The sequence below is a fragment of the Cebidichthys violaceus genome, unplaced genomic scaffold, assembly GCF_023349555.1.
Source record: "Cebidichthys violaceus isolate CVI_PGR_0920_01 unplaced genomic scaffold, fCebVio1.0.p SCAF_20, whole genome shotgun sequence".
In the NCBI taxonomy this organism is placed as follows: domain Eukaryota; kingdom Metazoa; phylum Chordata; class Actinopteri; order Perciformes; family Stichaeidae; genus Cebidichthys; species Cebidichthys violaceus.
This window is the reverse complement of record NW_027176373.1, coordinates 1194093-1221086: the sequence shown is the minus strand read 5'-3', so window position 1 is coordinate 1221086 and position 26994 is coordinate 1194093. Positions and strand designations below refer to the sequence as shown.

Here is a 26994-nt window from a genome sequence, read left to right as displayed (position 1 = left end):
TCCCGAACTGTGCATCTCCTCGCACTCGCTGCCGTCGACTTCACAGTGAGTCACTGCAGCACCGAAGAGGCAGCGCGACGAAAATGCCACTATGTGAAAAGGCCACTTATCTCATCAGGGGAAAAAAAAAGACTAGAAAAACTCTGGTTTCTCTTTTTGGACTGAACTCATTTCTATTGCTGCTCATGTAAGCCAATTTAAAAATTGGACAAAGGTTAAATAACTACTGTTCTATGGTCTTTATCAGTGACACAGCAGGGACAGATACAAATCAATGCAACCTAAAATTAACCTAAATTCAGTGTGAGTGAGCATTTTGTCATTCTTTCTATTCTGTATTAGTCCCCAAAAACATTCAAGCACTCCTCTCTTTTCTCACTTTCATATTTGTTTAGGCCTTGAACTCCCAACATCATCCCAAACCTGAAACCGCATGCTTGCATAGCCTTTGATCCCACTGCAAGGTCGGCAGCAGAAAGACACCTCGCTCATCTCCATCAAAATCATCACCTCAGAGATTCTTTAACAAGCTCCAAACCACTTCTTTCCTTCTTTAACCCCCTCCATAAGCTCAGCTCTAATGCTTCCGGCCCGCATTAATACCATCAGAGGCTGCTGGCCTGTTTACACTTTCATGTCAGGTGGGTTTAATTATCAACACGTTAAACATAAAACAGGAAAGGCGCTTCAAACAGAGATTAAATGAAAACTCTGTAGATCAAGAAATACTGTTGGTACAGCGACTCCTTGTCCAGTTAAACCTTCTGTAAAGCTTTATTATACAGTATTTTACAGTCTTTTTTAACTTACTCTATATTATTGAATAGTGGAGCGGGCCGTTTTTCAGAACCAGCAGTTATATCATCACATTTTATTAAGATGTCTCTCTGATCTGCTGCTCTTTTCATTTCCTGTTGATGCAAACTGAACACTTCACCTGTTGTCTTGATGAATTCAGGTCAATGTACATTTCATCAGCACTAATTCCATCACTAGCTTCTCTTCACCGACAGAAACACTGTTTACATTCACTCATTATTTCTAGTTGCAATACAATTTTGCCGTTTTTCACTCTCGAACACTTTGTAATGTTTCACAATAAAAGCATCCCAGCCGACACTGCATGATCACTCATGTTCCTGGTTGGCTTTTTAATTTTGAAACATTTGCAACGATCAAAAAATGAAAAAAAGTAGAAGATTGGTGAGTATGACATGACTGTTGTACTATTCCATACATGACTGTATGGAATAAGTGCTATTAAAAAGGCCTATTAAGCTCAATTAACTATGTGAGCTATGTTTCTTCTTTAAACACATGTTTCTTAAAGGCCTTTACTTATTTGTGCTGGCCATAACTTTAATACTGGCTATTATTTAAGAATTTATGATTAGTTGTTTCCATGTTGACATTTAAACAAGCATAAATGCATTAGGATATGTCATTATGGCTTTATTATGTTCCTAAAAGGTCATTGGAATAACAAATTATGAACAAACTGTTCCATTTAATATATCTTTGCTTTTATGGAAGCCTCTGCTTACAGTTTAAATGAATAACAGGACTTGATGACTCATTTCTGTCCATTTTCTGCCTTAAGAACCAATTTTTCTGTCAAAAGCCAAGCTGCCATACCCATTTATTATTAGCAGTAACGCATAAGAAGAAGACCTGAAATTGTCTCTAAATACCATCTTGAATCTTACTGACAAATTAAAGTTTGAATGAGATGAGTCAGCTTAGATGAGAAGCTCGTTCCTGTTCAACATAGTGCTTTCGGGAGCTTGGAGAATAATGACTTCCTGTCAGCCAAAGAGTATAAAAAAAAAGACACAAAGGTTCCTACCCCGTACACCAGCTCCCCGACCATGCCGTTCCAGATCTTGGTCTCTGGGTCCCTGGCGCCGTACTTTCCGTCAGGAACGATGGAGATTTTGTACTTGATGCCGATGTGTTTGGCGATCTCCGAGGCCAGGTCCACGCAGTATCCCTCGTACTGGTCGTTGCCCTCGTACATCTCCCAGTTCTTCTTGAGCATCACATAGGGACCCTCCTACACAAGGGACCATAACCAGTGAACCAAACCGTCAGACAGACAGACACACGGACATGAGGGCTCGCACAATGGCCCATTGACACACCGACAGAAAACAGAATGAAAAGCAGCATTAATACCAACCAGGGTTGAGGTTAAAGGTACCCGCTGGGAGTGCGGCGGAGCAATGTTTTGATGAGCGAGGCCCCCGTTTGGTTATGCACAAGCATGATGTGTTTTTGCTGATGGTTTCATGCTACTTCATTGAAAGACATTTGGTGGCAGTGGCACCTCTCGAAACATAGAAATGCAGCAGAACAACATGTCTGCCTTGCAAACAAGGACGTAAACAATGTAGGCTTCAAATGTTTTATAAGGCAGGAAATACATTTACAATTTTTTGACATTGTCGTTCATCTTTTGAACTAATGATTCAACTGGGGGGGGGATTTCATGTCCCTTCAGGGTGTGGAAGTGATCCAACTGTCTCCTAATACTATCTGCAGAAAATGAAAAACACTTTTACTTCAGGAACTCGTAATTCAAACCAAACTCTCCCTCCCTGAATCTCTCCAACTAAACATGTCCTTTTCTACTACCAGAGAAAACTAAAATCACAGCGCAGCTTTAAATGTAATGATTTTAACGTAACTTGATCCCAACTGCTTGGAGATAATTTAGCGAACAGCAGAAAGGGACGCATGTGTAATCACGATGACAGCCTAACGCTGCATATACACAGCACAGACTGAGGTTTAGGCAGGGAGGTGGGGAAGAAAAGTGTTAATGTGGATGCATGACACAAAGAGACTCAAAGAGAAGGAAGGAAAGCATGACTGAGCAGAAATGGAGGCTGACATAGAACTGTAGGGAAATGAGAAATGAGCTGCAGTCAGACTGAATGACTTCATACCAAACAAGCCTGACTCGACTCGACTTGAACACTTAGTACACTTTAATCAGGGGTGGCTACATCAGTGTACACTGTGACCAGCAGGAGGTTATAGATCACTCGACTCGCTGTTCTAAGAGTAAACCTTGCCTGCTTTCTGCGTTCATATTTCCAAGCAAATTACTTTTGTCACGGAAGGCAGCGGATTTCATGTTGCGAACGGCAGCAATTTATTGTGAGATGTGTTGTTTTTTTTTTGACATTGCCCGGGGCCAAAGCAAGGTAAACCAAAAGACTCCTCAGTGGGAAGAGAATGCAAATGCTCAGCTGAGCCCGCGGCACAACACAATGCGACTGCACAACATAATGATGGCACAAAGTTAGCAGATTCCTGTCAAAATAAGACATCAGAATTTATGATTCCCAACATGGTGCTGTAGCACACAAATATAATTATAGAGCGGTATTTAAGCTCGGTCCTTGCAGAATTTACTCAACACAAAAATGTTCTTTTTATTTGTGGGTTATGATGCATTAATAATGAGTGAATTGAAATTATATGTAAAGGTTATTCCAAAATGATCATACAAAATAACCTTTAACTATAAAATATCCATAATTTTGTATTTTTGCACATTGTAGTTATTGCAATCTCTGATCCTTCCATATTGGAGAGCTATCCTGCTGTGTATTAGATTGTTTGTGGTAATTTGATCAAATGTAAAATGTATTGAGGAATATGCACTGCCACGTAAGCAGAAAACAAACTGCAAAAATAAAGGTTCAAATCCAGATTGACACACACTTCTACAAAACAGGTAAGATGATAAAATGCAGGACCTAACCTAAAGTTTATATTCTTTGTTAGGGGAACATATTTCCAAACAAATTTGCAGTATTTAAAACAATTACCTGGCTGCCGGGCATTGCACTGTTTCTACAAACCATGGAATTGAATGTCAACTTTTCTGCATTCGGTCCGAGCAATGACGTTGTGCAACGAACGACGCACAGAGCAAGTGACGAAGTAAATTGAGCGTTGTCCGAGGAAAGGTGGGAGGTTTGATGGATGGGTCAAAGAAACAGTACATTCACCCAGGAGACCGCTGTTCGTGTCCCGTGTGAAAATAAAAGCACAGTAACTTTATGCCTATTCCGAAACGTAGTTATGCTTTTTACGTGACATGACTTAAGAAACGAGACTTATTTACACTAGTCATGTTGTTACATTATTATTTCAGCACAAACCAAGATCTTTTTTCTAACCTAAACCAAGTTTTTTTGTTACCTAAACCAACCATGTGGCATTGTGCGTTTCTGCAAGCGCCCTAATGTGATGTGATGTGAAATTTTGGTTAATTTTTTTTTGTTCTAGCTGGGTTGAACCTGGAGCCTTTGGGGTCCCTGAGGGTCTGATGCTGTCTGTTTGTTTTTGTAATTCCATTCATGCACCAGATTCAAATATCACACGTACCCACAAGAGACTCACAGCGCAAGACGCACGCATGTAAATCATCTCCGGTTGTAATTTTATCTAAATGATGTCAGCCTAACTGCTAATAGCGTATTAGAGCTTTATTAAGTTACTGCTATTGCAAACATTTCCTACTGCCTCTATAACATATAAAGCAGGGTGGCTTCATTGTGAAGCGTGGTCAGCGCTGACAGCAATTATTCAGCTATAATACATCTACATAACAAAAAAAAATAAAAAATCAATTCAGCTTTTCTTTTTTTTTTTGGGACAGTGGATCAGTTTGAGGTTAATGGAATTAGGGAGAGCAGCCACTGTACGCCGTCGGATGAGGAGCCGTAGGCGTCAGGCTGCACACCGGCAACTCCTCATCGAGGCAACAAACTCTCCTGACGCCGTGTGGAAACTACCGCCATGTGCAGCATGAAATCAGATTGCAGTGGCTCGTGTCATGATTTTCAAAATGCCAATCATCGACTAACTTCTTTATCAACATAACGTGAGTTTGTGCGGCTGCGCTGCAAGCGGATGCATCAGTCTGACGAAGTAACTGCTCGAGGAGTGTTCGTTGCCTCCAGATTAAACTACACGGTTATCGCCAACTCAATCGGGACCGAACTGCTCCGACAGTATTTGAAAAGGTCAAGTGGTAGAATCAAAATAGACAGTGTGGCAGGCAGCAATCCATAGATCCAATCAGGTAAAAAAAATAGTTGGAACACAATACAGACTGCAATGATTTTCACTGGAATTAATAGAAAAACTAAAAAAGGATCATCAGAATACAAATTCTACACATGATGGCTTTTACTGTCCTACCACTTCATGCAAAGCAATACCACGTTTTCTTCTACTGACGACTCGAACAAAACAAAACAAAATTCACAACGGCTGAAAAATGGAATTCCTGATACGCTTTTAACGAAGCTCGACCACTTTAATTATGAAGACTCTATTTACAAGTGGCGGATGTTTTGGACGTATATCAGAGGGGGAAGACGGCCCTAATCCACGTGATTTATGATAGCGGGGCGTATGACAGTGCTGGCAGCCAGAGGAGCAGAGATAAAGGATGCAGTCAGTGTTTCTGGCATGAGAAGAGAGCAGTGCTTCAGAGGTCTTCACAGCAAAAGGCCAGCAGGGCTGACAGGCCGGTCAATAATCCCAACCACACTGCTTCAATCATTGCCTAATGAGACTAATTAAACATGCCATTAAAACACATACACACATCATAGGGCCCACGTCATGACACAAATCCATACATATGTAAATAAAGGTACATACACACACACACACACACACACACACACACACACACACACACACACTGTATTTACCCACATTAGAGTTGTTTGACTGGGCTGCCTAGAAACTGACCGTTTTGGTTTTGTGTTTGAGTTATGTGAGATAATCAAGCTAGTGCACATTCAGTTTGAATATGAGGAGTGAAAAGCGGCAAAATTATGTTGCATATTTTACAATAACTTGGGCACAAAAACAACATTTTATGAAGCAGAAACAGATTAATGCGTCTCAGTAAATGACTCATTCTGGGTCTCAGTCATCAGCAGCCACTTGAGGCATGAATAATAATATTTAATTGATTAATTTAATGTGGTTGTATGACAATTAAAAGAGGGATACAATTTAAAGCACAAATAAAAATAAATATATATTATATATATATATATATATTTTTTTTTTTACATGAAGTGCACTTGACCGGCTGCTACAGGGCGACATTACGGCCTTGTCAAGGGTTTTAGATCACCGAGGTGCTTTAATGAATGCTGTTGTAGCTGAACCTCATCCTCATACACAACCTGAATACTTGCAGTACTCACTGTTTGTACTTGCAGCAATACGAATAAACAGAAGTAAAACGGAAAATTAAAGCATGGGTGAAAAACACTATTATTTTATAAATCACTAAATTATTACCATCTAATTTTATCAAATTTTTGCCAGTTACTTTTTTAACATCCATGATCCCGCAAACATACAACAGTCCCTGCACCTCTCTTTCTTTCTTTTCTAGTTGGATTCAGCAAACGCTCTTAAATGCAGAAAGATTTGTAAGCAAACAACTATTTGCTACGTAAAGATATAATGTCTACTTGAGCGGAGAATGAAGTCTTCCTCTGTGTGTGTTACGATCTCAGGTTCTTCACCGCTGCGCTACTCCTCTGTGAGTGTAATGTAGTAAGGTTCTAGCAAAGATTTACGTTTGGGAAGTAGTGAGTATACGACTGGATAAATACGACTTGGATTATATTGCATGAGTTGTGAAACATTTGAAAGCAGATGTTTTTATATGATTCATGTTGTTTTGCTTTTGATTTGATTCTCCATTCACAGCGGACGTTGCAAGAAACCCAAAGTGTTCTTTAAGAATTCAAGGTAACACAGGGTGAGTAAAGTATTTCTTTAAATCATCATGCCTCTGAAAAACAAATCTGTTCATACGAGAGGTTCTTGGATGAGGCCCAATGTGCTCTAAAACATCTACGTAGTTGTATCTTCAGGATGGATTTGGGATGCCAAAATAGTCTCAATCCACAAAATCAAAACACGTCCTTCTCCCTCAAGAGTTCCTTGAACAAAGGCTAACAGAAACATGATGATAGCAGGACCTTGTCTGTACTTGTTTGCCCTCTGGTAGGTTGACAGTGTGCCAGGTTTAAAGTGCAATGGATGGGTTTGAAGCCAAAGACACACTTCATCAAAGCTTTCAGCCTTGTCCTGCCAATGCGATGACAGTCAAACGTTGTCCTTGTCTGCGGGAACTTCACTGTTAACGCACTAACCTCCAGGAAGACATGAGTCATCGTTGATGTCTATAAACACTTTTAGCTAAAGACATATAATAGCTATTTACACTACTAATAAAATTCCACCGGACAAAAGAAGATCATGAGGGGGTTGCAGATCTATTCATGGCCTAATGAAATTAAATGTTGGGTTCTGAAACGGCCTTCGCCCCGATCAAAAACTACCTATAAGGTTCAAAATAAAAACCGGTGGCTAACAAGCAGCAGTAGCCTTGTTGTAAAGCTTGGGGAAGGGTAAGATCATTTTTTATTTGTGAGAAAACTTTAAAAAAAACCAAGCATATAACTTTGTCTTTGGGGCGGTAATAACGAAAATAGAGCCTCAGGTCTCGGGTGAAGTTTGGGTCTCAAATGATCAAAACCAGGTGGTACGTGTACGGGCCACGGTTCGGGTCTGGGGCTGTAGGCCAGTGCAGAACTCTAGTGTGTCGTCACATCACAACAAGGGCGACTAAAACAACAATATCTTTAGCAGAATACAACACACAGCTGAAATGTGTGGGGAAATGTTTAAAAAGACAAAACTAGATTATAGAAAAATAAAAAATCACATATGCACAAACTAACTCACTACTAACTCAGATTCCGTCTGCGCTCATGTTCACATAAACGTGACAGAAAATCGACAACGATCCCGTCGCTACTTCTTTTGTTTTTGTTCTTGTACAAAAGACTGACAAGGTTCTTTAAAGTTCAAGTTGAGAGAAGCCCCGGGATGTGGTGTGTTAACTCTCTGCACTATTTTCCATTAAGTCTACTGTCACACAACAACATTGCTACATATTTCACTGCAGTGCATACAGTACCAAGACAGGTCCGGGTTGTGAATATCTAGCTTATTCGCACGCTGACACCAGAGGGCAACTAGCCTACACTAGATGACAAACGAGAGCCTTTCCCGACATATTGAAGTGCTCTTTTATAACTGCTGCTTACGAGTTCCTCAGCCTTGCTGCAATATAACACTGGGACACTTCATAAAGTTTAAACAAACATAACTCTCGCAAACATTAAACGCGGGAGTGAAAGAAAGCCGTCATAATGTAACCATAATATCATGCTGCATAAAAGCGTGATGGATATGAACTGGGGTGATTATGAGAGCATTAGTCTTTCTAAGCTGTTTAAAGCTTACAGGAAGCCCTCTGAGTGCGTAATGTACTGTACGGGGGAGCAGGTAGTCAGAGGAAGTGACAGATTTAGAGCAGACAGGAACTCAGTTAGACATGATACATAATCACATTCTGGTGCCCGCCTCACTTTATAGTTCAGGGTCCATTTTGCAAAAAAAAAAAAAAATTACAAATTCAAAATCAGGATGGGGATTCAAGCTGTGATTGGCCACACAAACACACCGGGCATGACAATGTATGACTCTAAACACACACAAACAGGTGTAGCGGGAGCTTGTTAATGCTAGTAAACAGACACTGTGCTGTTAGGAACCCATTTTAGCCTCAATGGGTGTCCATCCACAAGCACCGTCCTTAAAAAAAAAAAAAAAAGACAGTCTTTTTTTTTTTTGCCTCCATTTGCATTTCATTTTCCTCTCGGGGGGCTCCATTACAGCTCTGAGTGGCTCCATTTCTTGCTCATTTTCTGAACAGGGTGTCCATTAACAAAGTTGCCGTGTGTCTCCTCTCGCCCAGAGTCTTTAGGGCTTCATTTTGGCTCGGGTTGTTGTGTCCATCCCTCTGCCATTAAGGGCTTTCATATCCTGCTTGCGTCCAACTGGGGGCTCAGTTTCTTAAAATGGGGTTCCTCATCAGGGGCTGAAAAGAGGGAGGATTGTGCTGAGCTGTGACTCTCCATTCCCACCTCCTTCCCTCCTCCACTCAGCTGCTACATGTGCGCTCATAATTCGGCTGCTTTAACTGTAGTCAGCCATTGTCAAGAAGAGTCGTTGCTACAGCCAGAGATTGACAAGCCATGCAAAAAGGCCTTTGATTTCTATCATGTGTAAAAAATACTCTTTTATGAACTCTTTCATCTTGTGCAATGACAGCCAAAAATCGCAGTAACGGCAGCTGTTTGACTACTTTTTGAGATGTTTACTGGTGCAATACAAGAGAATGTAAGTGACAGTAGTTGATTCTGGAGTTGTATGATGGTTTGTTGACGTCTTCTATTTGAGTAATAGAGAGTCTCCTTACTGATAATGTTGCATCAAAGCATGAATTCTAGTCAGTCACAGCACACAACATCACGTCCTTCAGGGGTGTGTAAAAAGCTGAAATCTGACCATCCATGCGAATTTCATCGGTTCACAGTTGGCTATTTTGACTATTCATCCTAGGATATGTGAAGTTCAAGGAGTTATGTGTGATGAAATGTGGGCTACAGAAGGGGACCTTTGAGTTGAGTTTATCTTGTCACGCCACAAAATCTTGTTGCCGCTCCTGTATTCTGTTCTATAGAAGCTACTATTACCGGATAATTGGTCTCTCTAACCTTTTTTATGATGAATTTATCCCAGTGAGAATGTTGATGTTGTGTCTGAGCAAAAATGGCAGAAAACAACTTACTCTCTGGTCTAAAGGCTGGCAACAAAACGCTTTTAAATAGCTCAACAACAAAAAAAAAAGGTCATGGTAGATTCTGCGCATTACAGCGTGTCTACGTTATATCTGCATCAACGCTAAAACACAGCATCAAACAAGAACAAATGCCCAAGAATGCAAGATTCAGTAAGAATAGCTGTGAAACTGTGTTAAAGTGCAAATACTGAGAGTTCTGTAGTAATACTTGTAAAGCGCCTCCTTAAAAACTGAGGTGCTTTACAAGGAGGAGACAGTGCGGCTGACCACCATACTTTAATGTCAGGTTATTGTGAATGCAGGTTTTGATGTTGGAGGCTTATGACATGTAGCCACTGAACCTCCTGACTCTGCATATCCAAAACAAGATTATGTACTAGATAATAAAGTCCTCTTGCACTACAAAAGTGTGTGTGTGTGTGTGTGTGTGTGTGTGTGTGTGTGTGTGTGTGTGTGTTGGCGAGCGCATGGCGGTCTCTTACCATGATGGTAGTAACGACAACAGTGCGGTTCTCCATGCCAGAAGTGTCATTTGGAAGCAGAGGAGAGTCCTGGATCAGCACCAGTTTGTCTGCATCGTTCCAGTAGCCGATCTGCCGGGAAAACACAGTATGAGATTGTGTGTGTTTGTGTGTGTGTGTGTGTGTGTGTGTGTGTGTGTGTGTGTGTGTGTGTGTGTGTGTGTGTGTGTGTATGTGTGTGTGTGTTCAAGTCAGAAATGCTTGCAAGTCATTTTTTTTTGTGCATCCAAGTCAAGTCGCAAGGATATTATGGTTGTAATGAATGTTCTATCATCTGCTGTATACCATCCGGTCTGCTTACACCAAGACATAGCTATAGCTTCAATATTTAATATTAATAATAATAATAAATTCACTTTAAAACAGGCTATTGCAATGTGATGTGAAATAAAAACACAAAGAAAGCTTTCCTTGAGTGTAAATACCTGTATTCTGCCCCTATATGGATATAGACTTGTATATAACGTCAGCCGGGGTAACAGGAATATATTGCTAACAGTATTAGGCATGAAATAACCCGAACCAATTTTTCAATAACAGTTAGAGTTCAAGGGTATTGTATAATTACACTGGGTCTCCAGCTAATGACAGTTTATAATGAACTGTAGTTTAACACATCCCTCTCGACTCTCAAACCCAGAGATGCTCGTAAGGATCCCGATTGTTGGTTCATGTTTTTCACAGAGTGGCCATGATTATGTTTTCTTTTCTTTCTGGTTTGATAAAATAATCTTAACTCAAAGAAGTCTTTGTAATTTAGCTTTTTTATAGATCTTTAAAACTCATGGTTTAAAGCTTGGATGCAGCAAGTGAGTAGATTCTTTTTTTTCAAACTGCTATTTCCAAAGCCAAACATTACTTTCATACAAATCTTTTGGTTATTTATAAACATGTTTTCATCATGCTGAGATTCCATTTAAAGACAATAAGTGGTGATGTTGAATTACTACCCAGCCTGAAACGCGCTCATGCAGCATTCCAATTTCAAGCTCAATGTTGTGCTGCTTCTTTTTGTCAAAAGCTATTTCATGTTCAGCCGACATTACTGTCGTCTTCCAGAAATCCTTCAGGGTCAAACTGACCGAGTGGAACTGACAGACATGATATGCTGCGGTCACAATATGAGCACCCTCTGTCTATCGAGAGGAGGCGGAGAAAATGGCGCTGGTTCTTGCCCATATGTGATTTTTAACAAACAACCAATATCTGCAAAACCAATAATGTGTCAAAGTGATGTATAGATATTATAATAGACAAAGAGCTTTGACAGCAAATACAAGCAGCTATAAGTCAGAGGGAGGCGTGACGTTGAACGAGCCAGCTGGCTGCTGGTTGGACGCCGCTGGTGAGCAGCCGTGGGGAACGAAGAGCTGTGATTGGCTGATACCCTCCTGTGTGTTGGGACATTGGGATGATTGAGGAACATGGAAAATGTAGCAGAGAGGCCATGACTGACATGCACGCACACACACGCACACACACACACACACACACACACACACACACACACACACACACACACACACACACACACACCGTGTCCTGACAGGACCCTTGCTGTGCACAGGAAGACAGGCCAAAGCAGCTTTTGATTGATGGGAACTCCTCTCAGCCCCCCCCCCCCCCTTCCCCCCTTCCCTGCCTCTACCTTGATTGCTCTCTATTTCATTTCATCCTCTCGCCATCACTCTCACAAGTGCTCTCTCTCTCTCTCTCTCTCTCTCTCTCTCTCTCTCTCTCTCTCTCTCTCTCTCTCTCTTTCTTTTTCCCATTTTCCCCTGAATTTCGTCAACAGACATCCATCCTCGCACACCAGAAGTAGAGACGCCAGCAGAGGCTGAATTTCTTTTTTTTACAACCACCTTATGATAGAAAATGCCACACTACTGTCTGTGTCGTCCCAACCCCTAAATACTTCACATGACAGAAGGGGAAATAATATGTATGCTAAATTATGCAGTACTACTGACTTGACTTGGACAAATATAAAACATAACACACAAATGTTGAGGCAGTGTGGTGTGATGTTTTACCCGTCTGGGTCCATTATTCTTCAGTTCAAACACGTCCATAGTGTAGTTGACCCTGCGGCCATAGTGGTCAAACTGGACATTACCTGTTAATCCCTGCAGTCGGACCTGCACACAATGATATGAACAGCGGCAGATATTATTCAATTACTCCACAGAAAGATTGAAATATAATGTATTACCAAAAGAGTTTGTAATGGAGCAGCTTTTCACAGGGTGTTTTACAGCGAAAAAAAGCAAATCAATACGAGTGAAAGGAAAACAAGAAAGAATACTTCGACAATAGAAATATAATAGGAGTAGAACGGATATTCCCTTTCAAATCAATGTAGCAGGTTGGGTCAGAGTGGCGGCCATTTTTGTGTGTGCCGCTTCCATTGCGATGGTCGTAAGAGGCTAATTTTCGTATAAAACAAACAGACTTACGGCAGTAATGACTAAAACGAGCAGCGGAGTAGTAAAGTTACAAAGCGTATATGAGAGTAAATGAGTAAAATTTAACAACCTAATGCTTCATCCACACACTCGCCACAGCGTAGGAAGGCTCATTGATATCCCCAGATGAGTGCATCTTTGTGCGGCTCTTTTTCTATAACCAGTGTAGCTTTGAACTACGGTGGAGTGAGAAAGCTACCCAGCCAATTAGCGAACAACTGGCCAGATAGCTAAAGTTCACCTCGACTTTATGCAAACGAGAAGCAGTTCTCATCCATGTTTGCTTTTTGTACTATGGAGTAGTAGAACAAAGGTTTTTGGAAGTAAGTTGAATCAGAAGATCAGTCTAGATCAACGCGTGAAGTCGTATCCTTTAGCCGCTCACCTGTTTGAGAGTACGCTCCATGTCGATGCCTTGGTTCCACGGGGCGGCGGGGTTGGCCAGACAGTCGCCGGCGTTCCCCCGTCTGGAAATGTCTACCTTCTGCCTGCGCAGGTTCCGGAAGGCCTCGGCCATCACCATCACCCCGTCATATGTCAGCGCTGAGGTGTACTGGGAGACAAGAGGAGGCGGTCAGATAGACTTCACTGCGGGTGGGCACTGTTGGGTTATGTGCAGCTTTCTGAAACATGAACACACTGCAGTAGGAATTATGGTTCAACTCTGGCCTATTAGATTTAGATAAAAGCCTGGTATGAATGTGCCGTGTGATTTGTAAATTACAGTCTTCGTAACCTGCAGGCCAACCTTCTTCTCGGTCTGTTTTGGGTACATACGGTGCCTGGGGACACACACTAAGAAAAGGTATGCGGCCAATTAAATGCTGATTTAGCTGGACGGACAAAATGTTCTGCAATATTTGCTGGTCAGATCTCCTCAGCCTCTGAGAGCACGCTGAGTTTCTGCAGGGCCAAGCAGTATGTTGTAACGGCCTGGCTTTTGCAAGAAGTTGCAGCTTTTTTTACTCTGCCCATTATTTTCTGGAAATGGAAAGGAGAAGCGGGAGAGAAGCATTTTTACCCACAGTGTAAGCCTCCCAATTTCCCCTAATCCGTCTTTGACACGAAGATTTTGAGTGGTCTCTGATTATTTGCATCTACAAGAATCACTCTCTCCGTCAGGAAGGCCATAGATTTCCCTAAAACTCACCTCCGGCGTGGCAGAAAATTAATTCAGTGAGTGACAAACGGCAGGAAGAAGGAGGGCGAGCGGGGGAAAAAGAAAGGGAAAAGGTGAAGGTTTAGTCCAGCCGAGTAGCAGTCTGGCATTAATTATCCCGGCTAGCAGGAGTTCATTAACTTTGCCTCCGGCCGGGGGATGAATCCGATTCATTAGCCCACTGCTCACTGTGACATTATGGCTCTCTACAGAGACTGCTGCGCTCTATCCCCCTGTTACTCTTTGACAAGCTGCCCAAAAGTAACACACACACACACACACACACACACAACCAAGGTGCAGGTTGTCACTATGACTCGAGACCATCTTCACTGCTATTAGATAAATGAACATGGACAGGTTGACGTGAGGGAGTAGATTCATTCTGCAGTCAAATGACTTAACTAGCCAGACTTAAATAAAATGTATTTTCCTAGTTTTAATCCTGTGTCCCTGTGTGAGTTGTTCATTCATCTCATGTTATATGCCAATTTAATGCAAATAAGACTTTCATTTTACATGGAAATCCGCAACAATTCCCTCTCTTTTCTCTTTCTGCAAAATGGTTTCAAATGTGACTCATCCTGCACCCTGGGGCGTTAACAGAAAATCCTCCAATCAAATGATTTGGGCAACGAGCGATATGAAGAGATAAGAAGAGAGATATGTTTTTGGATTTCCGTGGGCGAAAAAACCCCCCAAAAAACTAATGCGTGCAAAGGAAAACTTTGCAGATTGTCAGCTGGCTCTGGTTCACTGCAGTGCAGGCAGTACGTGCAGATGAACGTCCGCTGGATGACGCAAAGACACCAAATGAGTTTCACCGGCGGGTGAGCGGGGAGCTCGGGCGATGGTGGCATGGAGGGAGACCGGCCGCCTTTTGCATGTGCTGCCCGCTCTCTGCAGTGACACAGAGCCAGCTGAAAATCTGCAAAGTATGCCTTTCATTACTCCCTCGTCATCCTCCTCATATAACACCATTTTTAGCGGTCCGATCAAATGCAAAGGATTTTATTCAAACACCTCTTGTCACTGTACACCACTGATATTTCACTGTGAAATAAGCTCAAGACTCTCTAACTTCCGGGACTATAAAGCTTAATAAAACACAGAGAAAAAAAAATGCTTAGCAAATAAGCATATTAATACCAGGCGTTCAAAAAGATCTTAATCAGATGTCACTGTCAAGGTAGCGTGTGCAGAGATAGATCACATGGTAATACCAAGTCCCTAAAGCTTGCTCTCACACAGTACAGTAAAGGAAGGGCTCATTAGTTCACTACCTGCAGATTCCTGGAACTTACAGACACTACACATAACATTTGTCTTTGCAAAGTGAGTAAACGTGCCAGAGGAAGGGCCAAACTAACCGGTAGTGTTAATATATTACTAGAAAGAAGGGCTGACTGTGGCTCGGGCTGTGGACAAACGTAATAGGGAGCAGAGTAATTTAGTCTGAGTGGATTTTTAGGAGAGAGAGCAATTCATCAAGAAATGGAGTGGGGATAAACATGCGCGCACACACACACACACACACACACACACACACACACACACACACACACACACACACACACACACCCTCATATGATATCGCCCTGTGGTGTAAACTTTTAATTTGAACCACCCCCAATCCATCAGACACACACACACACACACACACACACTGCTCGACTCGCACCATTTTCACTCCACTGCATCTGGTTTTTAAAATGGAAATCTTTGCTGGATACAAATCTGCGAGGTTTGCTGAACACCATTGCGCGATGCCTTCTTGCCCCAGTGCCATTTGCGATCCGTGTGCCAGAAAAGAATCTAAAGTGGGTCAGTCCGTCACGTCTCTGCAGATGACAGCGGTGGACAAAGCGGAGCAGATTGCCGCTGCCGATGATGACGGCGCCTGTTCCTCGTCCGCACACGCTCTTGAATGTGATTTTATCATAGTTTGTTATTCATTAGTTTTTGCATCAAGATGCTGCTTCTGTCTGCACACCTTGCAAACATGCTGCTGCTATATATTCATACCCATTTCATCTTATCTGACACCGTCCTTTTTTGAAATATTATTACTTTCTTTGCTGCATCCGCTATTTTTTTTCTTTTTCGCCGTTGCAACAACTCCAGTCACCCCAGAGGAATCATCGAAGGGCCGTGGCTTTGCATATTTGAGCCCATTCACTACAAACAGCATGTCATTTACACGACCGCCCGCTATTCTTCGAACACATGTCATCCGTTCTTGATCCACGTCCCAAACTCCAGGTAGCCATTGGTTCCAGCTCATTTCACTACAGTCTCAAAATCCTACTGTAGAGATTTGAAATCGACCTGAAAGCTCACAAATGGGATTTGAGTGTTGACTTCTGAACACCCACGTTTTTGATGCAAGAGGTACGGTGGCCCTGAGAGCTCAACGCACTGCAAACACACACACACACACACACACAACACAAGCAACAGAAGAAACAACTACAAAGTGATGTACGCAGCTGGGACTTCTTTGTTGTTGCCATGGATTTTGTCTGCCTGTGCATCACTTTGTGTCCCCTGGAAACAGTTTACGTTGGTATTTTTTTTAGCTTTTTTACCTAATGCTGCGCATGTATCATCAAATTAGTATTTTTTGTGTATCATGAATAATATCGTGTCGTGAAGTTGATGTTTCCTTTTTTGTTGCCCCCTCCACCAGAGTTTTTTTCAGAAGGATCCCAGCTCACAGCTGCAGGACCACATCACAGTAAGACGTTGCACCGCTGATCTGATGTCATCTGATTTTGAGACTGCATACCTTGGGTGGGGCGTCCGAGCCCGGGTACTCCCTCTGATCCAGCTTATTCCAGCGTTGCATTAGTTTGATGACCATGGGGTTGCTGAAGTCGACCAGCTGGAAACCTGTCACGTTGGCTCCACCGTGCATGAAGCGCTCCAGGTTGATGTCCTTAAAACCCTTGAGGGGCAACAAGGGGAAAGAGCACACTGAATCCAGGGATGGCATTATATTTTTGGGCAAGACACTCAAAGCATGGCCAACACTGAAGTACCACTAAACTACTGTGTAAATGAGGGGAATAAGAGCAGGTAAAAAATTAGATCCAACTTATCCAGGACCAGTATATTACATATCGTGGTCCTTGGAAGCCTTCAGAGGTGTCAGACCTCAATAACTTCCATGGTTAGGAATTGAAGGCGGAACAGTTCTTACATTAAAGGATATGTGCATATTTTTTTTCAAGTCTGCCTGTATACAATACCCACATGCTCGTATGTACACTGATAGAATTCCTAGTTGCTGTATTTTCTGCTGTCCATAATGGCCCTGAAGCCGTCATAACAAGATTTCAATAGGAGGTGGGGGACAAAATCCACAATCCTTATTTTGTATAAAAAAATGCCTTGGAGCAAATGTAATATGAGGCTTCAGCAAACATCTTCCAACATTTTTGTTTTTGTACAAAACCTGCTTTTTTTTGTTGTTTCCCTGCTGAGCTGCAGTGAAGGGACAGTAAATCAAAGAGGGGGATTTCTTCCAAATGTACCGTAACTTTAGCAGATACACACTTGATGTGATTAACTCTAACCGCTGAAAGCCTAACTTCTGCTCCGGCTGATCTTTAGCATGAAATTTAGCAAAGAACGATGACGTGGATGTTTGAGGCTGTATAATACTGCAGCTTGGTCAGCGGCCCTTGAAACTATGACGCCCTCCACAACCTCTAGCGTCAGTTATGCACGTGCAAACTTCCGCTCGTTACGTGCCTATACTGTCTTTTCAAAATAAACAACTTAGTTAGGATTAGGCGACAGAAAATACCACTTTGGTCCAGTATCAGTGAATCCTGCTGATTCGTGTCCTTTATCTGCTTTAGCATCTGTTCCTATAGCCAGCCCTTTAAAGATACAGTCAACGCCACAACACTGTTTCGATAAATGGACTAGTGCGAATTCATGAGATGGCAAGAGAGATATGATGAGAAGAAAGAAAGAACAAACAAGTACACCATGAGAAGTCATATCCCCTCACCAGGTTGGCCATGATGTAATGGTAGCCTTTGACATGTTTCCCGACACTGACGATCTGTGAGGAGGCGGAGCAGAGCTCAGCGTTAATCCGACTGGATAATACAGCACAAACATACGTTGATTACATGAAATGATGCATGGGACAGGCGAGTGTGTGCGCGCCTGTGTGTGTGTCTTGACACGGTGGGAACGTCAAGGTTTAATACGTAGAAGATGGGATGTCTAAACAAATGAACAGGTCGTCATGTCAGCATCTCACCGAGGAAGTAAACACTTCACGCTTCCGGAGACATGACAATGCTTCTCGACACTCTGACACACACACACACACACACATACACACACACACACACACACACACACATATATATGAGCGCAACCACAGAGCTGCATCTTGGTGATAAAAACTGATTATGAGAGCTGACACCTGCTGGCAAACCCCACTGGACATCCAGACATCTGACAAAAAAGCTTGGCCAAGACCTGGGCAGAAGGTTGTGAAACCCTGCTGTTGGTGAATGCTCACAGCTGCAATATGCGAGATTAAAAGATTACTTGTATTAAAGGCTCCATTCATCTAATGGTTTGCATTTAGTCAGCTGAAAAGCATGTCGGTTACGTAAAATGAAGACATGTTCTCAGTTTTTGAGAAACCAGAAAGAAAATTTGTGTCTGGTTTAACAAACACAACGCTGTGTGTAGTTTACTGATCTTATACTACCTGTTTAACGGTTATTTGTGTCCTTAAAATCCAAGCACTTAAGCTCTTTTTCAGACTTGGCATTGTTTTGCAGTAAATGTTCATATTGATGACAGGACCGTCACGGAAAGAGCCACATGTGATATTTGGCATCTGCTGAGAGAGGGAGCGGCGTCGCTGCGGGAGAGCAGCGGTGAGCTGGAAAATAATGATAAGGAGGAAGATGAGCGTTTTCTGTTGGAATCTATTTTTCCATTAAATCCTTAATTTATTAAATCACAGTGAATCGCACTCTACATTTTCTTATCAATTTTAATCTTGTATCTGATGCTAAAGCCTTTTTCATAATGTCCTACAGTGCAGAAGCGTAAAATGATGAGACGATAAGTTGGGTCTCTTGTTTAATTCCTATTTGCCCACACACTGGGTGTGCGTGTTTTGCTGGAATATTTACATTTTCATCCATGCAGTGAGCATGGAAGCGCTGGTCTGATTATTACTGCGGTTGTGCTGCACTGTGAGAGAAAAAAATCCTTTCAACAGACGGACCGGATATCAGAAGAATCTCCTCAACAACTCAAAAATCGTCTCTGTCACAGCGTGTTATCGAGCAGATTATTTAGTGCATGCGAGTTGATGATTAAGTGACACACTTATAACGTTGCTCTTTAAAAAGCAGAACAAGACGAGCATGTTTGACCTTGTGCTGCTGCAGCCTTAGTGTTAATGTGGTGACATTCGATTCAGACAATTGTGTCATGCTGGAAATGTTACGGATCTGACCTGGTGACTTTAAAGTAAATGTGACTTTGCCATTTATTCAGATATGAAACCAACATGAAACACTGCTGATACATTTATAAATTAGGCAGTTGTTGGTCTGTCACAGAAAAATAGCAGATTCCTTCAAATGTCAATGTTTTTAAATTTTGTTTAGATTTTAGGTCCTTTAAATTTTTGTCCCCTTTTGTGTTTTCTGTCTGTGTTTTCATGCTGATGCTGCCTGTCCTCGTCAAGTCACCTTTAGAAAAGAGATTCCTAATCTTTATCTCTGACTCTCATATTTAAATTAAGATTAAATAAAGTAAATTAACTAATTAATTACAAACCAAGCTGCATGTCTGAAGGGGGCTTAATAGTACCTTTTGGTAACAATCAGTTACTTTTGAGACGTCTTGGATTTTAATTCTAACTTTAAGCCAATCAATTTGCCGCTATGATACAGCTTGTACGACTTGCCAATTAGCTGTCAGTAAATTACATTCCCATCTGTAAATGAAATAGGTTTGCATTGAGAGATGCTCTCAGGCTCCGAAATTCAAAATAACATCTGGTTGCTTATATGCTTTGATATGTGCTGACCGTGCTGTTAATTAGCAGCTAATGAGGCCCAATTATGTATTCAAATCCTTGTCCTGGATCAGGAGACATTTGGCAAGATGCAAATATGAACAGGATGACAGTTGGAATGAATTCCGGCTAAAATTGTTTGTTCATGTCTTTGGCAGTGACTCGGACCAACCGCCTGAACAAAACAGCGTATCATCCCACAAGCTCTAAATATGACTTTCGCATCTACTTATGAGATCTGAGCAAATAAGGAGGGAGCAGGAAGTCTGCTGCTGTGTGGGGCGAATAGACTCTCTTCCACACATCTGCAAAAGTAAATTGTTAGAACTATGACAGATGTCAGAGTGGAGATTTCCTGAATAATTGAACAATTACAGAGACACCAGTTGCCCCGAGGAAGGATGGTGGGATGAGGAGGTGAAGGGGAGGAGCAAGGCGCACATCATATTCTGAGTGTGCTTATGCCAACTAACACCACCGGAGATCCAAACAGACGGTTTTCACATTCACAACTTTCTAATTAGCACAAGCATACTCAAACAAACAAACAAATAGTGAGTAAAGTGTGCAAAGTATTAACTTCTGTTCTTTGCAGGTATTCAGTTTCTAGGATCATGTAATTGAATTTCAGAGAACGGGGGGGAAAAAAGTTAGTAATTTATGTGATTTTGCTCATCCTATGGTACGAAGGTACACACAAAATGTCTCATTACATTTGTCGTTCTCATTCTAATATATAAGGAACACATATTCTCTCCATCATCACCTATCACATAGTGGCCTCTGCATTTATTTTCCTTGACTCCATTGAAAAACATTGTTGGAGGATAATTCTGATTTATAACAACTGGAACTCGATTTCATAGTTTTGATCATGAGTGCTATCAGGGAAGATAAGGTTGCAGTCGGTAAGCTAACTGCTGAGATCTGGTGAATACTCAGAGCGTCGTTCTCCAGAGGCCGATTATGCAAACCACTTTACTTAGAGGAATTACATTAATCGGTTATAATCCTGAATGCACAAATACAATGCAAGAATGTTAGGTAAAAGTTGAACCAGGACGTTTGACTCTAAACTGCATTGATGTATCAAAAGATAAAGATATGGCATGAGAGGTCAGCCATGTTGCCTATTTGTTCCACAACATAGAAAGTCTGCCGTGGCCCAAAAAAGCATTTTTCCCCATTGAGCTCCATTATAAAAGAGAGTGTATAACGTGGACACCTCAAACAAGGCCAAGTATGAATTTCTAAACCATGAAAACTTTCATTAAAGACACTAATGAGCATGTGCAGCAGGCTACATTACACAGAATCAACCCAGGAAAAAAGGAACATTTTGTAATTGTAATGAATTGCCTCCATGTTGGAGCCCAATTTAGTTCAACTTTTGCAGTGGCTGATTCAAATAAACAACAGGCTTTAACATTCGCCTGAACCAGACACAAGACAAAGATGACTGATGCTTCTTTTGAACAGGAAACACATGAGGTCATGGTGACGTCACCTGTTCCAGCATGTTCTGCAGCCTCTCCGCCTCCAGGTCGATGACGAACTTCTTCTCCTGTCTCCGGTCCAGATCCTCCAGCAGCCGTCGGTAGTTGGCATCGTTGAAGTTTTCGACGCAGATGGCGCTGACCTGCCAGTTGTTTTGTCCCGCCTTTTCCATGATGGCCTGCAGGATGGCGTAGCCTGATGCAGACAGACACAAGGAGAAGTCACATCAAAGAGGGGCGGGGAAGAAAACGTAACTTCTCACAACGCAAGAGTATCTATTCACTTACTGGATCATAATGCATAATAATACCATCCATTAAAAAGATGAGCTCAGTATGCTCATTAACTTAGTTTAGTGTTTGCTGTAACACTCTTCTCTATGTAAACGGGAACTTCTGATGAGTGCATTTACGCTTCAACAATCATAAAAGTGGTGTTCACTTGTGAAGATTATCTTGCTGAACAAAACGTCTAAGTATCATAAGCGTTGGTTTGCTACAGTTTATATCCTGCAATAATTTAAAATCCAATTTGCTTTTTTATTGAGGGAATGAGAGTACAAAAATACTTTATCCCTGCAGCATCGAAACTACTTTTTGCAAAGTATTTCATTAAGGTGCCTTGCAATTTTCTTGCGAGTGTGCTTTCATTCAGTGAACACATCGCGTGTCTTCTTGACGCCTAAAAATGCGCTGAAGGTATTTTCGTCCTAAATATCTAGGCTCTTCTTCTTCTCTACCTTTTAAATCAGTGGGTTTGCATGGAACCAACAGCAGTAGAGCATCACATGCATCGCCACGCTGGTGTGAACTTTGCAAGACACAAACTGGGTAGGGACCCACTCCCACTGGATCAATGCAACATTTTGCATGGTTGTCTATGGGTGTATTTTGACGCAGATCTGGATCTATTTTCTATTGTTACAATAACATGAAGTGCTCCTTGAATGCTTTTGAGTTGTCAGCGTAACAACTCTCGGATATGTTAACTGATTAAACTGAGGCGGATATACTTCCTGGATGAAATATGGCACATTGGGTCACGTGAAGCGATAACACATATTGCTTATAATTGCTGGTTTGACTCGCAAACTGGCTTCAGTTGACACAACATCCTTGGCAAGACCTCTTTTACAATCTAAAAGAAGCTGTGCTGAAGCAAATCTCCTCTAAAGCTTTTATGTTTTTCCAACCAGATCCTGGCTTTTCGTCCAGTCTCCATGAGTCGCATGTGGCACTAGACTCTTGATGGGTGGGAGGGGGGGAGGGGGGGAGACCCTCGCTGTCAGGTTTGTGTATCAAGAAGATGAGTGTCAGAGAGAAAACTAGGGAGCTGTGAGGGCGGCTGTTCTCCAGCAGGAACAGATGTCCCCCTTAAACTGCCCCTCCTGGTAGCAATCACAATCTGGCAACCCGTCTCCCTTTGCTCCCAATTAGAGGATTAACCTGTGCTCTGGAAACCAGGCTCCCTCTCCACCTGATCTATCCCCTCCCCAGCCTCTCGCTCCCCATTAGAGGGATGTTGGTGCCAGGAGAGACTGCTGGTTGACAAGACACACACACGTGCTCACACATGCATGTAACAGAATGTCCTCAGTTACCCCTAAAGGAAGACCTGGTTCATGACATTTTGGCTTGAACTGTTGGGAAGCCAGACCCCAAAACGGAACGCGGTTATTGTTCATTTTCTCACTTATGAAAAAAAAAAAAAAAAAAAGACAAACGGGATTGCATGTTGCGAAAGCTAGAAAAGAACACAATGCGCTTTGATGAACCTCTATGACTTTTGGGGCGCACATTCTGAGTTTTATTTTCTGCCATTATTATAAAATGGACATTAGAGGGATGACAGGAAATGAGAGGAGATAGCTGGGTCCAACAAGAGCTGGCGGCTCAATCTGATACAACGCGTTTCTTCTTATCGCAGCTCATACATGGGTCCCCGATAAATATACAAAACATAAAGGAGCGGCTCGGTGCAGGGTGGGATGCCAAAGGCTTGGATAAAAATGACTCCCTGTGGTATAGCTGCAGCTACTTTGCTGCTATTGACTGCATCGACTGAAGTTGTTTCTGCTACAAATGAGCAACTGTTTTGGCTCCCCGTTAGCGTGAAACATGTCGTTACACTGGTGTGCTGCTATCCTTTTGGTTTGGCGTGGAGTCAATCTTTTAAGGGAAGAGGCATGATGCAATGTATGCAATGCCACTGAGGCACATGAGGGCTACACATATGCCATAATGCAAAAACACCGAGGCTATAGCTAACACGTCCCAGGCGAAAAGTCAGCAATCTCACCAGATGATGATCCATATAGAAGACATCTAACTATAAAACAAGGAATATCTGCATGTTCTTTAGTTACAATCCACACTGTTACAACCACCATCTCACCAGATACTAATCTGCAGCTGGAGTGAGTTGCTTGTTCACTATCTATGGCATGTCCTATCATGCCGCATGGTGTACACAGGGCATGGACAGGAAAGCGCAGTGGTGGCAGTCAGGGCAAGTAAAGCGTGCGAGGAGCCAGCTGATTACCAGCTGATAAATGTGTAGCCCCGGGGCTGTATGTGGAGCAGCAGCCAGCCGCAATCAGTATCAGCGTCAAAGACACAGCCGCGGGCAACTGTGCAGACTAGCGCACGTCGCGCTGATTGGAGCAGAGCTGCACACTGGATGGGAGAGGAGAGTAAGTGCACATCTGGGCTTATGTGTGTGCGATTTCTGCTTCTTTTCTAACCGCCCCTCCCTGCTGTCCCTTCTTTAGCCTCCGGTGCGATGCATATTGTCGGCGTCTGTCTTCAGAGCCTCCGTCCTTCCCCCTTTCTCATCGAGCCAGTCCTTTCCTTTCACCTCTTGCTCTTCGGAGAGTACATAAAGAGGCTTATGCTTTGAAAATGAGTCATTCGTCATGGCCTGAACACACTGTTGCTACCAGTCAATCTGCTTTTCCGTTCCTCCGTTTACTTCCTCTTTGGCTCCTCTCATCTCTCCTCTCCACATTTCTCATGTTCTTTTTTCTTCACCTCATGTATCCTCTTCTCCTTTTTTATTGTCTCTTTTTTTAATCTCCTTGTTTTCTCCTATCCTCTCATTTCCTTTCCTCTCTTCTTACGTCGTCTTTTCTAGCTTCCACTCCGCTCCTTTCCATTATCCCTCCTTGTTTTTTTCTCCTCTATTTTTCCATTTCCCCCATGCTTATTTCCTCTCCTTTCCTTTACTGCTCTCTTGTTTCCTTTCCTTTCCTCTGTTCTCTTATTTACTCTTATCTCCTTTTCTGCCGTATCTCCTTGTTTCTTCTCCTCTCGTTTCCCCCCCCCCCCTCCTTGTTTCAGATTCTCTCATTCCTTCTAGTCTTCCTTCCTCCTCTCTCCTTTCCTCCCTTATTGTTTATGCTCCTATCCTTTCCCTTCCACTCACCTTGATCCTTTCCCCTCATCTCCTCATCTTTCCTCCTTCCTAGTTTCCTCTCCTATACTTAAATCTCCTTTCCTCTCCTCATTTCCTCTCCTCTCCTCTACAAAAACATTTTCTGGATTTGTTTTATATTTCATCTTATTCTATTTGTATTCTTCTATCTTTGCATATGTTTTCCTCTTCATTAATTCTTCCCACAAAACATTTCCTGGATTCTCTTTTTTACCTTTATTTATTATATTTCCCTATGTGAGAGTGTGTATGTACTTATGGAAATTAGGGAAAGCTAAAAGGAACAGCACTCACTCCAGCGCTACAGTATCCAGCCCCTTGCATCTCTGGAGCTTTGATGCAGGGAGTCAGACTGGCGCTCATTGACTGAGCTCGGCCATGCGTGGGCTGATTCTACATTATAGTCAATACTGGATGAATGCCTGGCCCTGTGTGTGAAAAAAATCCTCAGGCCAAAGTGCTGCAGCTTGCACCCAAAAGCCTTCTGAAAAGCACTCGCATGCGCAAACAGAACACAAGTACGTCAGGCCATGCTGACGCGCACAGACACATTCATACCCTCCAACAAAGACAGAAGTCCTCATGACATATTTGAGGGTTTTAAAATATGCATGTCTGCCACTTCAGACACCGAGTACACGCCTACTCACACTTCTTGAATAGCGCCTGTAGTACAAAAACTCCACAAGAAATACCAGAAAATAATAAAAAAAATCTCAAGGGCGGTTTCTGCCTCTGCTTTTCCTGCAGAATTGAGGAAATAAGGCCTTGTGGTTTTAAGGATTGTGCAAAATGCTTGTGCAGAAACGTGCTAAACCGGGCAGCAAAAGAGAACAATGTGAAGCTGGTTCGGCAACATGAATGAGTAAAGCACACTAAAGGAAAGAAACATAGGAATAAGACATCAATAAAGACGAAAGACAAGTTATGGAAAAGGAGGATGAATAACATTTACCAGACGATTGCAATCAATAACCAACACATGTATGCAAACAACTGAAAACTCGAATTGAAATCCAACAAAATGGTTTATCTATCATGAAAAACATTTTTTTTCCCCCTTGCAGCATGGAATACAACTCAAGGTCATGTGTACATTACATCCACCCATAGCTAGTGACAGTAACCATGGTTTTCATATCTGCTGTGTTGTATCCAGTATAAGCTCGACAGCCAGTGTTTCCCACTGTTAGGATGACAGCAACTTCCACAGAAATAAACCATCAGTCAGTTGAAATAAGCTGCTGCTGCTCACTGATTTCAGCACCACGGACAGAGCTAGAGCAACACACCCAAATACACAACAGGTTGTTTGTCTTACATTTAAAATCTCTTGACATAAATATCGAGAATGACCGGTCAAAGGTGTACAAATCATCATCAGACGATAGCCGATGGATGCAGAGATTGCTTTTCAGTCAATGCATTTTGGCTCTTTTGCTCTCCACACAGACTGTTTATCTGCTTTCAACCAAAACTTGCTCAAATGTGATTAATCAATACTGATCCACAAAAGGAAATCGGAGAGTTTTTAACACCAAAATCTTGCCCGTCGCCTACAGATTCTTCCTATGAATACCAAATCTGTTTATAGAGATTAGTTATTTCTGAACTATTCTCACACCGTTACTGGATTTTTAGGGTGAAAATCCTACAACACCAAACATGGAATATTATTTTCACATGCCTCCTTTTCCTGCAATCAACAGTCAGTAGAATGTGGATTAGAATCCGTGCAAACCCAGTGTGTGGATGGGTTTGGCCACTTATTTACAAATGTTCGGGTCGGGTTGGGTCTACATGACATAATGCTTTTTTTTGGTGAAAATACAATCAAGTTAAAATGATGGTCCTACTGTCTGCGTAAATGTGTGATTCCAGCTGTACATCAGACATTCACCGCGTGAGAGTTTTGGTGAATAACGGAATATTCCAACAGTACTTTAGGGACCGTCCAGTTTGTGCCAAAGATAATTTGATTGGCTTACAAGAAAGCACATTAAGTATTTAGCATCATTACAAGCACTTTCAAATCAGAAGGCGAAAGACTAAAACATTACACAATAGCATCATCTGTA

General features: G+C 42.1%; 1 protein-coding gene across 9 annotated transcripts in view; it reads right to left on the bottom strand.

The window, feature by feature from the left end:
* gria4b (glutamate receptor, ionotropic, AMPA 4b) overlaps positions 1-26994 on the bottom strand; it is a 108654-nt gene that overhangs the window by 26350 nt on the left and 55310 nt on the right. For 8 of the 9 annotated variants that reach the window (XR_011103423.1, XR_011103424.1, XR_011103425.1 and 5 more), the window contains 7 exons: positions 21495-21679; positions 17939-17992; positions 16706-16864; positions 13144-13311; positions 12327-12431; positions 10255-10365; positions 1847-2053 (listed from right to left, as the gene is read on the bottom strand). Coding sequence is in view for 5 of the 9 variants with exons in the window: in XM_068715621.1 (XP_068571722.1) it covers positions 1847-2053; positions 10255-10365; positions 12327-12431; positions 13144-13311; positions 16706-16864; positions 17939-17992; positions 21495-21679 (989 nt within the window). In the remaining 4 variants the exon portion in view is untranslated. Of the gene's footprint in view, positions 1-1846; positions 2054-8781; positions 9008-10254; positions 10366-12326; positions 12432-13143; positions 13312-16705; positions 16865-17938; positions 17993-21494; positions 21680-26994 lie in introns of those variants that run through there. The other variant, XM_068715625.1, reaches the window with a different exon arrangement.